The sequence below is a fragment of the Monodon monoceros genome, unplaced genomic scaffold (genome assembly GCF_005190385.1).
Source record: "Monodon monoceros isolate NGI ecotype Baffin Bay Population unplaced genomic scaffold, NGI_Narwhal_1 Super_Scaffold_18, whole genome shotgun sequence".
In the NCBI taxonomy this organism is placed as follows: domain Eukaryota; kingdom Metazoa; phylum Chordata; class Mammalia; order Artiodactyla; family Monodontidae; genus Monodon; species Monodon monoceros.
In genome coordinates, this window is record NW_021703774.1 from 61,490,604 (window position 1) to 61,505,032 (window position 14,429).

Genomic DNA, 14,429 nt, shown 5'->3' on the forward strand with positions numbered 1-14,429 from the left:
GCGGGCCTCTCACTGTCGTGGCCTCTCCCGTTGCGGAGCGCAGGCTCAGCGGCCATGGCTCACGGGCCCAGCCACTCCTCGGCATGTGGGATCTTCCCAGACCGGGGCACGAACCCGTGTCCCCTGCATTGGCAGGCGGACTCTCAACCACTGCGCCACCAGGGAAGCCCTAGCTATACTTCTTTTAAGTAACACACCACCAAGATGAAAATAACATTAGACTGAGACAGTGACTTCCCTACCTTATTGGGGCCAAGAAACAACTTTTTGAGAGAAGTTATGCTAGTTAACTGACAACAGTTAAGGGCTAAGTTACACACAGAGCAATAGAGAACCAGTCAAACACTTTTACTTATTTCAGTATACTCTTAACTATTTGGGGTACTAGAAGTTAAGAGTTAATTAGCTTTTATTGCATCACCTCAGCCAAAACTGTTCTCATAATTACATGAAGCATTATGCTCAAATATTTGATTGCTGCTAATAAACAATATAAAGCATCATTTCAAAATAAATTGTTTGCACTTATTTTTACTTACTAATGTGACTTTCCCAGAAATTATTCACTTGAGGAAACAAAGTTTCTTGATAAGGGAAAAGCAGGTTATTTAAAAAAAGATACTTTTTTCAATACAGTTTATTATTTTCAATACAGTTGGATTATTCTTATAAAACCATGTATTACATGGTGGTTATATTGACAAACCTGTCTTCATAAGCTTATTTAACCCATAATGTAATGTAAAAACTTTATTTTTAGGGACAATAGTTGGTTTTGTTTTTGTTCCTCTTTTGTATTGCTGGTAATTAAAAGTAAAATTGGTTAGGAAATAACATTTAAAATTCACTTAAATCATTGAGGCTTAAAGAAAAGTATATTTGATTACAGTATGAGAGATAGGAACTCTAAAAGGATGTTTTAAGTACTTTTAAGGACTTAAATGTTTCATTTCTCATTGTGTCTAACAGAATATCCTTGTAAAACTTGAATCTTACATTTTAAAATAATGAGAATGAATAGAATAAATCTTTGCCTAGCAGTTTTATTAGAGTCAGGGTTTGGTAGTCATAATGGGAGATAGAGAAGGAGTTTAATAATTTTCTAAGACCGGAAAGAAAATAAAGAGGGTAAAAGAGAACGTGGGTATTGAGAGAGAGAGAGAGAGATTAGGAGGATCTGAGATACAATTAATGAGCTGGAAATGGAGAAAACTGAAAATGGAAAAACTTTAGATTAGGCATTGGGGATACTGGGGAGAGGGGAGGTATATAAACCTAACTGTGGCTTTATGGAGATATTTACAAGTTTATCGTTCGTAACTGGGGGGGGAACCTGAAATTGCTTCCCTATTGGTAACATTTCTATTAGATCAGGTTTGCTGTTTCCCACATGGGCATTTCTGGATTTCTGAAAACTCTTTCATTGTCTAGGACTTAAAATGTTATAGTGCTTGTAGTGTTTACGCCTCTTGAGGCATCTTAGCATTTCCTACCAACTAAGCACATCAAGGTCATAAGAAACTTGACTCTGTTTCTTTTATCCCCTCCAAAACCAGACGAATGTTAACTTATTTCTGAATTATTTGAAACCAACAAAACCTTTATTTGTATATGGTGGGCACCTAAAAACAATTTGAGTTGAAAAATCTTCAGGAACCAAGCACAGTAGTGTTGGGAGATATCATAAACCTGTACTGCTGTATTCTTCTTAAGCCATGTATACATACAGTCTACCTTGACACTACATATGGTTAGAGCTTCTGTTTGGACATAATTGAAAAAAGTGTAATAGAACTTCATAAAAACTGTGTCACTTTAGTGTCCTCTCAGCCTTTCAGGCTTTAAGTGCCTCTTCAGCCTACCAGCTTTATCAAAGACTCCTGTCCCAGAAAAGGGATTTTTGGTGTAGGGTATCTTCAGATCAGCTTTTATTATATTGCTGATTCATTAAGCAATATAGAGCATATCCTACAATACTGAGCAACTAACCACTTGCCAATTACTGAGGATACAAAGATGAAGAAGTCCTCGTCCTCCAGGAGCCTGCCATCTAGTTGCATTGTTAAGTACATAAACAGATCATTATAACAAAATGTATAAACTCGGTGAGTATAATGATAGAGATGTGCTTGGAATATTCTGGAAGCATAAAGAAAGGACTTCTAATCCGGTGTCTAAGACTGCATTGTCCAATACAGCAGCCTGTAGCTACATTTGACTGTTCAGATTTTAAATTAATCAAAATTATTAATAAATGAAGTTGAAATTTTAGTTCCTCAATCATACTGGTCACATTTCATTGCTCAGTAGCTACATGTAGCTAGTGACTACTGTATTGACAGCACAGATGTAGGATATTTTCATAATTGTAGAAAGCTTTTTAGAATAGTATTGTTTAAGGAATCAAGATTGTTGAAGGAGGTTACACAAGAGCTGAGGCTTAAAAGTTGAGTACAGGCTAGCTAGGAAAGGGTTTGATGGGGTAGGATAAAACAGTCTAGGTGGAAGTAGGGTAGCCAACCATCCCAATTTGTCTAGTCCGAGGAGTTTATTGAGATGTGAGATTTTCAGAGCTAAAACTGGAACAGTCCAGGGAAAACTGGGACACTTAGTCACCCAAGGTAGAAGAGACTTTATGAACAAACACACTGAATCAAGTATATACATCATATATACAGGAACTTAAAGTTGTTTGGTATTGTAAGAACATAAAAATTTATGGGAGTGGTTGGGAATGTGGCTGCAGAAGTAAGCAGGGGCCAGATGCAGGACTTGCAGGTGATAGTGAAACATGATCTTGGGACTTCCCTGGCAGTTCAGTAGTTAAGACTCCACGCTTCCACTGCAGGGGGTGCGTCCGATCCCTCATGGGGGAACTAAGATCCCACATGCTGCGTGGCGTGGCCAAAAAAAAAGAAACATGATCTTGTAGGGATGAAAAGCCATGGAAGGATTTTAAGCTGGGGAGTATCAAGATTTTGTTCAGTTTTGCCTTTTAAGTAGATCTGACTGCATTTATGTGGAAGATGGATTTAAGGGAACAAGTTTGGAGGCAGATCTGTTAGGAGACTTGAAAGTAATATAGGTAAGAGATGTTAGAAATCCTAACTAAGGAAGTGATAGTAAGGGGGAGGGGAAGAGGTAGATTTCATAAGTATTTATGAGGTATAATTAATAGGACTTGGTGTTTGATTGAAGATAGAGTAGGGAGTCAAGGATATGCCAAGGTTTCTAGTATAGATGCTTTTCTATACCTTTCTTTTCATGTTTCAGTGGTAGTCCTTTTCCCCCTCTACTTGGTTTTACGCCTGTTTACCTTCTAGTCATCCCAATCTTCAAACACCCAATTTTAAAAAGTCTTATTACATTTTAAGAGGGCTGCTCAGGTAAAAAGCTCTAGCCCCTGAGATACACTTAGTTCCACCCCATTTTGTTCATTTTGTTCCATATATCTTCATAATCCCCACTTTCTCCTGCCTGTATCCTTTCCTCCCAGGGAAAACAAACTGGATAGGAACGATTTAGGACAAGGAAGCATATATTCGTCTCACCGTACATTGTTTGGAAACTATGCTCCAGTCTGCGGTTCCTATAGGCCTGTTCTTCCTTCCTTTCCTTTAACTGCCTGAACTTGCAGCCCTCACACCAGTTTCATATATTCCAATTGTGTATTTTTTATTTTAGAGGGTATTATATTTTAATTTCATAATCTTCCTGTGAGGGTGAGGATTTGTGTGTGTTTTGTTCATTCATTTATCCCTAGTGCTCAGAAAAGTGCTCGGCATTTAGTAGGTAATCAATAAGTATTTGTTGAATGAATTGATCCTGGTGATAAAAATGCATAATCAAAGAAAGCAGTAGCATAGTATATATAGAGATCATTGGGTTGGGAGTTGGGAAACTTGGATTCTCGTCCTGGCTTTGGCATAAAATACCTGTGTGGTCTCTGAGAAGTCACTTCTCCTTTGCTGGGCCTCAGTTTCTTCATAAGTACAATAAAGTCCCTTACGTTGATGGAATACAGTAAATAAGGTCATTAATGTACAACTGAGACTTCTTTAGCAGTTTAGGTTCTGTGTATATAACAGTTTTCTTGAAATATATGTCAAATTTCCTAGCTTTCCAAGTGACTTAACTATGAAACTATGCTTATTTTTAGATTGATTTGACTGTAATATGAAAGAACCTGAATCTTAAATTCATTTTAATTGGCTCTTAATTTTTAGACTCCATGCTCTCTTAGAGAAACTGAAAGAGGGGGGAAAAATCATAACAGATGGGTAATTAATACTTGAAACCTAAGTACAGTCATTATGGTTATACTTCCTTTTGATGTAATGTAAGAGTATATCTTAATGTACAGAGTCCAGACACTTAAAGTTTAAATTAAACTTTAAATATTTTTATTTATTTAATTTGAACTATTTTGGTGCCCTGCTGCATTTGAATTTTCTGTTAGTACAAAGTATACAGTATTCCATGTATTCAGCTTATCTTATTAAGTGATACTGAGACAGAAGTGCTATTATAGTCATCAGGCAGTGACAGTTTAACATCTGCTTTGCGCTCAGCGCTTTGTATATTAACCAGTTCATTAATTCTTTGCAGAGCGGCAAGAAGAGAAACTGAAGAATAATAACAGGGATCTATCAATGGTAAGAGTCCTAAATATAACTTCATGATAAACCACATGTTTTTCAGCAAAAGACCCTGATTTTCATCAAGTACACAGCACTTACCTTTTCAGAAATTTATAGTTAATGCAGGCTATAAATAATATCATGGTTTTTTCTGGACCAAATAGAAGTGAAAGTATGCTACTGGACTGAAGCTTCGTGTTAGTAATATGAATAGCTTTTTTTTTAGGCTCTCTCGAAGTCATAATTTGTCCCTTTCACACAGTTTTTATTAGCTTCCGCCTTACGTTTTCAAATGAAGTAGCTTATTTTCTTTTTCTTCCTCATGTTATTGCTGAATCTTTGGCTTTATGGTGACCTGGTAATCCCAAATAGGAGTTGGAGCATCATAGATGGCCTTTATTGTGGCCTTTATTCTTTAAGAGGCCTTTTGATCTGAGGGTCAGGCATATCATAAAGTGTAAGGAAAAGTGATTTTATTAGCCATTTACTCATTTTTTATAAAGAGTAGAGTTCAAGCATGTCTTTCTGAGGTGTAGGTAGGCTAATTATATGGCTTGACTTATTTTTCTACTTAATTTCTGTATATTCAACACAGGACATCTAAACTGTGCAACAGTTGTCTTTTGCTTACCAAGAGACCTTTGCTGTATTATTTTATCTTCTGTTTCTTGAAATTCTTATTAAGAAAGATCGTAATTTAGAAGTGCATTTTTTTTGAAAATAGCTTTTCTGTTGTTGCAATTATTACATGTTCATGAGACCAAATTTGGAAACTGCAGAAAGAATAGATAAAAAATGCTGATAAACTGTTAATCTTATATCTTTATGATCTTTTATTTGTTTATACTTTTATGGCACATGTAATTAAGAAAGAAGTTAGCTGCAAGAAACAAAATGCTTAATAATGGCTTTAAACATATTAAATTTTTTTCACTTGCTCAAGAGGTGCAGAGGTTGGTAGTCCTGGGCTGCTGTGGCAGCACAGTAATGTCACTAAGGACTCAGATTAACCTTCCTTAGCTTATGGTCGTTTGGTTGTTTGATGGTGCTTTACTGTCAGGCATTATGTTCTTCATTCCAGGCAAGAAGTATGGGCAAAAGGCCTAAAGGGATGCTAGCCAAGTTTGTCCCTTTTAAAAGTTCTGGTTGGTACTTACATCTCATTGGCCAGAGTTGGGTCATATGACCACCCCAATAATATTCATCAGAAGCGGGCAAGGAGAAGAGGCCTTGGAGGTGGAGGGTGGGTTAGCCAATAAACAGCTTTTTGCCAAGGAGCATCTTTTAAAAATGACGTAAACCAAAACTTTTGGGGTGTGCTGTAGTGTTGGTTTTTCTCTAGTGTAAAATAACAATTCGTTGGTTTCCTTCCAGGTTCGAATGAAATCCATGTTTGCAATTGGCTTTTGTTTTACTGCCCTAATGGGAATGTTTAATTCTATGTGAGTAGCCTTTTATATGGTTTTATCTAAATATTGCTCTATGTGTGTGTATGTGAACAATTAGCTTTTTTGGTAATATTTTGATATTTCAAATTTACAGAAGTTACAAGAATAGTACATTGATTAACCACATTCACAGTTATTAACATTTTGCCTCATTTGCTTTCCTTTTTTCTCTGTTTCTCCATATCATATATGTACTCATTCATACATTATCTGTATATTTTTCTGAATCATTCAAGAGTTTGTTGTAGGCTTCATGCCCCTTTACCCATAACTACTAAAGTGCGTATTTCCTAAGAACATGGACATTCTCTTACTTAACCTCAATCCAGTTATCAAAATCAAGGGAAATTTAATTTTGATGGAATACAATTATATGATAACTTTTTCACCCTCTTAATATTGAAGATATATGTAAGGCAAAGACGAAGGTTTTATGGGTCCTCTAAAAAGAATTCAATATGTTTCCTGGGTTTTTAAGTTCCTTACTAACAAACTTCTTCAAAATGAAGGTAGTCATACAGAGATGTTTTGACTCTTAAAATAGAGTCTTAACAGCTATAATCTTGTTTAATAATAAGGTAGGTTACTGTTGTCTAAACTAGCATATAGCAGGCCTGAGTAATTGTGGGACTGCTTTTGACAGAACCTGGGAAAATATCCAGAGATGACAAGCTGTCATTTCTTACCTTTCAGAGCTCTCCTGAACTATCCCACGCATTTTCCGCACTCACTCTTTTCCTTCCCTTTCTCCTACTCTTCCTCCCCTGCTTCATTTCTACCTGTCTGTCTCTCTCTCCTTGTACCCACACCCCGCCCCACCTCCAGTCTGTTCTTCTCTTCTCACCTGTCAAGAGCCTACTTTGTGCCAGGCATTGTGCTAGGTATCAGAATATAACAAATAAGATGTGTTCCCTGCCCTCAGTAATATCAAAATTTTATAGAAAGAAAGGACAAACAAATCAATACATTGATGGATGTTACAATAGATGTGTATGTGTGTGAAATATAGTAGGGGGGGAAAAGGGGAGTGGTTATTTTTACTTAGGTGAGGCACCAAAGGGAATGTCCAAAATGATTTTAATACAAAATTTCCACTTAACTAGTGATTACTAAAATCATAGACCTTTATTTCTGAAAAGGACCTTTGGAAGATTAAATAACTTGCCCAAGGTCTCTAGAAGTCTCATAATTTCTAACTTATAACTCTAAACTCAGTATCCTTTTTTCACTGCTATGCTTTCTCTCATTTCTTGGGTATATATCACCGTGGATTACCAGGCAAACCAAACACTGAAAGATTTTGTAGGTAACTAGTAAACTTCATTGATACAACTCAAATACTCAAATATTCTTTAATTTGTCACATTCTGGACAGTATAGAGCTAGCTAAGTACTCATCTATATTTTAAAAATTTGATGCTTAACATCTTATTTTTCTCATACTTCTGATTTTTAAAATAATATTTTTATAGGTTAGTGGTGTGTGTATGTAGAGCTATTCTTACTGGTCTTGGCTTTATTGTGTGATACCTACAATAAATTTGAATCACTGCTTTGCTTGAAGTTCAGCATTTGATTTTATTCCTTAGTCTTATGTACAGGTGGGTTCTAACGAAATAGGCTGATTAAGAAAGAACTGTGGGGAATATAGCCAATATTTTATAATAACTCTAAATGGAGTATAATCTTTAAAAACCGCAAACCACTATGTTGTACACCGGGAACTTATTTAATATTGTAAAACTTATGTATACCTGAATTTTAAAAAAAAGAAAAGGAAGAAAGAATGGTGGCCATTTCTACCAGTGGTAATGCTGCCTTATATTCATGTGGTTCCCTTTCTTAATGTTATTTGTGAACATATCGTGGTATGAACGGCTGCTCTATGGGAAGGGCATCTGATTCAAATATATTTTTCTCCCAATGCCATATTTTTCCCCTCAGGTGTAACCTTTTATTACATTTTTTTCTGTAATCATTGAAGTAATAAATTCTTACTGGAAAAATTCCAATAATATATAAATGTATAAAATATAAAGTAAAGATCACTCTGCCTTCCTCAAATGAGTACGTGTCCTTTCAAGATTTGTACTTCTCTCTGTATACAAACATTTAGATATTTGTATGTATTAATTTTTATACTCCAAAATGGTTGTTTTGTAACCTGCTGTAGTTACCTGTGATGGTTTTTTAAATACAGTATGTGTAACTCTTGCATAATCATTTTTAGAGGATTTTTTTTTAATTTTTTTAAAAAATTTATTTTTATTTTTATTTTTTTTGGCTGCGTTGGGTCTTCATTGCTGCATGCAGGCTAGGATTTTTTAAATTATTTATTTATTTATTTGGTGGCACCAGGTCTTAGTTGTGGCTCGTGGGCTCCTTAGTTGTGGCTCGTGGGCTCCTTGGTTGTGGCATGTGAACTCTTAGTTGCAGCATGCATATGGGATCTAGTTCCCTGACCAGGGATCAAACCCGGACCCCCTGCATTGGGAGGGCAGAGTCTTAACCACTGTGCCACCAGGGAAGTCCCATCTTGCATAATCATTTTTAATGTCTGTCAATATTCTATTGAATGGATGTACCCTAACTTATATAATCTTCTATTAATCTTCACACAGAATTTTCACAGGTAGTATGTACACCAGTGTATGCTTATTTTTTCCTCAGGCATATCCTAGAAGTATTGCTTAGGTGAAATTTTTTTTTTTGGCCTTGCCGCACAGCATGCGGGATCTTAGTTTCCCCGACCAGGGATCGAACCCGCGACCCCGTGCGGTGGAAGTGCGGAGTCTTAACCACTGGACTGCCAGGGAATTCCCCTAGAAAGGTTTTTATTAATTTATATTTTTCGATTATTGCCCTCAGTACTTGTGAGTGGTTCTTTCTTCATATATTTGTCATCACTGGGAATTATGTATCTGTTTAATATTTGCAAATCTAATAGCTAAAAAATAATATTTCTTTTAAAATTTGCATTTCTTGTGAGATGTAACATCTTTTCATATACTTATGTTTATCTATTTCTAAATTTCTAGTTCATGTTCTTTCCCTTATTTTCTTTTTATAAGAATTTTTTATTTATTGAGACTATTAAGCTCTCTTTTTGAGATATATGGGCAATGTTAATTTTTATGTCAAATCTGTTACTCTTTTCTGTTATATAAATAGTTCCTTTCTCATACCAGATTATATAAATTTTTTTCTACTTTTTATTTTTTATATTTAAATTTTGTTTCATCTGTAATTTTTTTTGGTGGTTAGTTTCCAACTTTACCAAGTACTTAGCTATTGTTAATACCAGGTAGGGAACAAATAATATATTTTCCCTGATGACTTGAAATGACTAGTTTATGATATATCAGGTAGCTTCCCAAAGCTTATGTAGTAGATCTTTTTTTTTTTTTTTGCTGTACGCGGGCCTCTCACTGTTGTGTCCTCTCCCGTTGCGGAGCACAGGCTCCGGACGCGCAGGCTCAGCGGCCATGACTCACGGGCCCAGCCGCTCCGCGGCATGTGGGATCTTCCCGGACCGGGGCACGAACCCGTGTCCCCTGCATCGGCAGGTGGACTCTCAACCACTGCGCCACCAGGGAAGCCCTATGTAGTAGATCTTAACCAGGAGTGCGCATTAGAACCAAAGTTTAAAAAGAAAAAGGTTTTCTTATACTAGTAATACACAAGTACTTCTAAAAAATTCAAACAGTATAATGTAGGATAAAAGGTGAAAGTGAAACCAAATGAGTTGAAAACTTACGTCCCCACAGAAGCCTGCACACAGATGTTTATTGCAGCTTGATAATTTCCAAAACTTGGAAGCAACCAAGATGTTCTTCAGTTGGTAAACGGATAAACTGTGGAACATCCAGACAGTGGAGTGTTACTCATTGCTAAAAAGAAATGGGCTATTGGCCATGCAAAGACATGGAGAAACCTTAAATGCATATTACTAAGTGAAAGAAATCAACCTGAAAAGGCTACGTACTATATGATTACAACTATATGACATTCTAGAAAGGGCAAAGCTCTGTAGACAGTAAAAAGGTCAGTGGTTGCCAGGGATTAGGTGTGAGGGAGGGATGAATAAGCAGAGCACAGAGGATTTTTTAGTGTAAAACTATTCTGTGTGATACTTAATGGTGATACATGTTGCTAAACATTTATTAAAACCCAAGAGTGAACCCTAATGTAAACTGTGGACTTTGGGTGATAATGAGGTGCCATTGCAGGTTCATCAGTTGGCAATTATGAATAATGCTTCCATAAACATCTGTGTGCAGGTTTTTTTGTGAACATGTTTTTAACACCTTTGGATAGATACCAAGGAGCATGGTTGCCGAATGGTATTCATGTTTTTTTTCTGGTCTTTGTGCTCAGACCAGAAATTTAAATATATATATATATATATATTTCTTATGTCTAGGACTGTGAGCACCTAGAAGTTAAAGAATGTATCTCTATTTTTATAAGCTGGTATGTGAGATTAAAAGTCTAGTACTTTTTTTTTTTTTGGTGAGCAAATTCCAAATTTTATTTCACATATATTGAAAAGCAGACATTTCAGATCTGATGTTCAGAATATCCAATCTATAAGATTCAATGCTATCTTCATATCCTCAGATAAAACGTCATTGTTCATGTGACATGACAGTCCAGACAATAGCTGGGATTGAAACCGAATGCACCCCTTTCTTTTTCTTTTCATTAAAAATATTAGCAAATAATAATTTAATCAAAATTTAATCATATTTTGTATGTATGAATTTTAAATTTAAATGGGAAAAAAAAGTATAGAAAAAAAAGCCCACCATCCCTCAGTAGTTCTAAACAAAAGTAATGTGGGTGTCAGTTATTACAGAGTCTAGTACATATTTTGATTGTATTGAACAATCACTATTCATTTTTTGCATAATTTCTCTTAGTTTCACCTTGATCATCTGTTTATTATGGAATGGAATACATTATCTCTAATACCCATTTTAGTCTTACAATTGTTGATAAGAAAAAAGGCTCAAGTTAGACTAAGATGGGAAGGACTTGAGCTCCAGATTGCCAGAGTAGCAACAAGAGGCACCAAATTCAGCTATTTATTTGTCTTTGGCTTCTCTTCTGGATCATTTCCATAAAGCTGAAACGTTAAATCTTAGAAGTGATCTTAAAAGTCATTTTAACACATTACTTCTGTGTCAATACGGAAATCCCTCCAATAATACCTCTAGCAGATAATTTTCCATTATTTGTAATCATTTTCAACGATGAGGAGCTTGATGTTTTCTGAGACAATATAGTTTTACTGAGTAGTATTTAGGGTTTGAAAGTGGTTCCTTTTACTGGACCAAAATATGCCTGCTTGTTCTGTTCATGAGCAGTGGTGCTGCCCTCTGGAACTGCAGAGAGTAAGTTCACTTAAAGGAATAATCTACCTATTATAAGCTATCTCTCTCTTTGCACCTTTTTCTTTCCCTCCCTAACTCTTTTCATTATTAGGCTACACACTAGTAATGGTGTCTATTCTTAGCTATTCCTATGGAAAACCTCTAATCTCCTGGAAAAATTAATTTGAAGGGGTTTTTTCCTTCATATTTGTGGCTGGTTTAAGGTCTCATTCGTACTAAATGTTCATTTTCACATAAATGAATAACTCACTTATAGGACATGAAAGGTTTTCTCTCTCCTTTTTCTTTTAAAGCTTTTTTCCAGCTTTATTGAGATATATAATGACATATAATATAGAACATTGTGCACGTTTAAGGTGTACAGAGTGATAATTTGATACACATACATATTGCAAAATGATTACCACAGTAAGGTCAGTTAGCAAATCCTTCATCTCACATAAATATCATTCTGTTGTGGTGGCAGTGAGAACAATTAAGACTTACTCTCTTAGCTTTCAAGCATATAATACAGTATTAAGTGTAATTACTATGCTGTACAATAGAAGCCCAGAGCTTATTCATCTTAAAACTGGAAGTTTGTACCCTTTGACCAGCATCTCCCCATTTCCCTCAACCCCCATCCTCTGGCAACCACCAATCTAATTCTGTTTCCATGAGTTCAGCTTTTTTAGATTCCACATATAAGTGATGTCATACAGTATTTGTCTTTCTCTGTCAGACTTGTATACAGTATATATATCACATTTTCTTTATCCATTCATCTGTTGGTGGACACTTAGGTTGTTTCCATATCTTGGTTATTATGAATAATACTGCAATGACATGGGAGTACAGATCTCTTTGGGACAGTAGTTTATTTCAGTTCCTTTGGCTAAATAGCTAGAAACGGGATTTCTGGATCATATGGTAGTTCTACTTTTAATCTTTTGAAGAACATCCATATTGTTTTTCATAGTAGCTGTACCAATTTACATTCCCAGCAATAGTGCCCAGGGGTTCCCTTTTCTCCACATCCTTGCCAGCATTTGTTATCTCTTGTCCTTTTGATAATAGTCATTCTAACAGGCATGAGGTGAAATCTCATTGTGGTTTTGATTTGTATTTCCCTGATGGTTAATAATGTTGACCACCTTTTCATGTACTTCTTGGCCATTTGTATGTCTTGTTTGGAAAAAATATCTGTTCAGATCCTCTGCCCACTTTTTAATTGGATTATTTGGCATTTTTTGTTTTGCTATTGAGTTGTACAAATTCTTTATATATTTTGGATATTAACTCCGTATCAGATATATAGTCTGCAAATATTTTCTCCCATTTCATAGTTTGCCTTTTCATTTTGTTTCTTTTGCTGTGCAGAAGCTTTTTAGTTTGATGTAGTCCCATTTGTTGATTTTTGTTGCTTGTGCTTTTGGTGTCATATCCAAAAAAATCATTGCCAAGACCAATGTCAAGGAGCTTTTTTCCCTATGTTTTCTTCTAGAAGTTTTACAGTTTCAGGTATCATGTTTAAGTCCTTAATCCATTTTGAGTTAATTTTTGTGATAGGAGTCCAGTGTAATTCTTCTGCATGTGAATATCCAGTTTACCCAGCACCATTTATTGGAGAGACTATCCTTTTCCCCAATGAGCATTTCTGGCTCTTGTCAGATATTAGTTGACTGGGTTTATTTCTGGGCTCTCTATTCTATTCTGTTGGTCTGCATGTCTGTTTTTGTGCCAGTAATATATTAGTTTGATTACTATAGCTTTGTAACATAGTTTGAAATCAGGAAGTTTGATGCCTCCAGCTTTCTCAAGATTGCTTTGCCTATTCAAGATCTTTTGTGGTTCCATATGAGTTTTAGTATGGATGTTTCTATTTTTGTGAAAAGTAGAGTTTTGATTAGAGATTGTGTTGGGTCTATAGATGACTTTGTTGTTTTTAATAAATCTATTTATTTTATTTATTTATTTTTGGCTGCATTGGGTCTTCGTTCCTGCACACGGGCTTCCTCCAGTTGCAAGGAGCGGGGGCTACTCTTCATTGCGATGCACAGGCTTCTCATTGTGGTGGCTTCTCTTGTTGCGGAGCACAGGCTCTAGGCATGCGGGCCTCAGTAGTTGTGGCTTGTTGGCTCTAGAGCGCAGGCTCAGTAGTTGTGGCACACGGGCTTAGTTGCTCCATGGCATGTGGGATCTTCCCGGACCAGGGCTTGTACCTGTGTCCCCTGCATTGGCAGGTGGATTCTTAACCATTGTGCCACCAGGGAAGCCCTGTAGATGACTTTGGATAGTATGGACATTTTAACAATATTAACTCTTCCAGTCTATGAACATGGATATCTTTCCATATATTTGTGTCTTCTTCAGTTTCTTTATCAATGTCTTATAGTTTTCAGTGTATATATCTTTCACCTCCTTGATTAAATTTATTCCTAAGTATTTTATTGTTTTTGATGTAGATGGGATTGTTTTATTCTTTTTTTCATATAGTTCATTGTTGGTGTATAGAAATGCAACTGATTTTTGTATGTTGATTTCTATCCTGAAACTTTGCTGAATTCATTTATTAGTTGTAAAAGATTTTCTTTTTGGTTACAATTTCAAGTCAAAAATGTCAAGGAATAAAATGACTGTATAAGATGAATTTGTTGGGTGTGTATGTTAGCAACAAGAGGGGTAAACAGTTTGGGCTATATTTATTCCAGCCCTACTCCTCACAGTTTAACTCTACAGATGGAGAGTAGAGTGGCGTATGTAGAACAGTATACTGCATATAGCATATAACCAGGAAATATTGGAACAACTGTGTATAATACTTCCTGTGAGTGAATGGGAATACCTCCTCCTGGAAAAGTTATTACAATACTTTGTTTTGCTTTTGTGAGGTTAGTAGATAAGAATAACTACTTCAAGCAGATCTTTAAATATTTTCGTCATATCCAAGTAACAACAGTTCATGA

General features: G+C 35.8%; 1 protein-coding gene across 2 annotated transcripts in view; it reads left to right on the forward strand.

Moving 5' to 3' along the window:
• TMCO1 (transmembrane and coiled-coil domains 1) overlaps window positions 1-14,429 on the forward strand; it is a 50,298-nt gene that overhangs the window by 15,965 nt on the left and 19,904 nt on the right. For both annotated transcript variants that reach the window (XM_029228866.1, XM_029228867.1), the window contains exons 4-5: window positions 4,609-4,655; window positions 6,015-6,082. In XM_029228866.1, coding sequence (XP_029084699.1) covers window positions 4,609-4,655; window positions 6,015-6,082 — 115 coding nt within the window. The remainder of the gene's footprint in view (window positions 1-4,608; window positions 4,656-6,014; window positions 6,083-14,429) is intronic.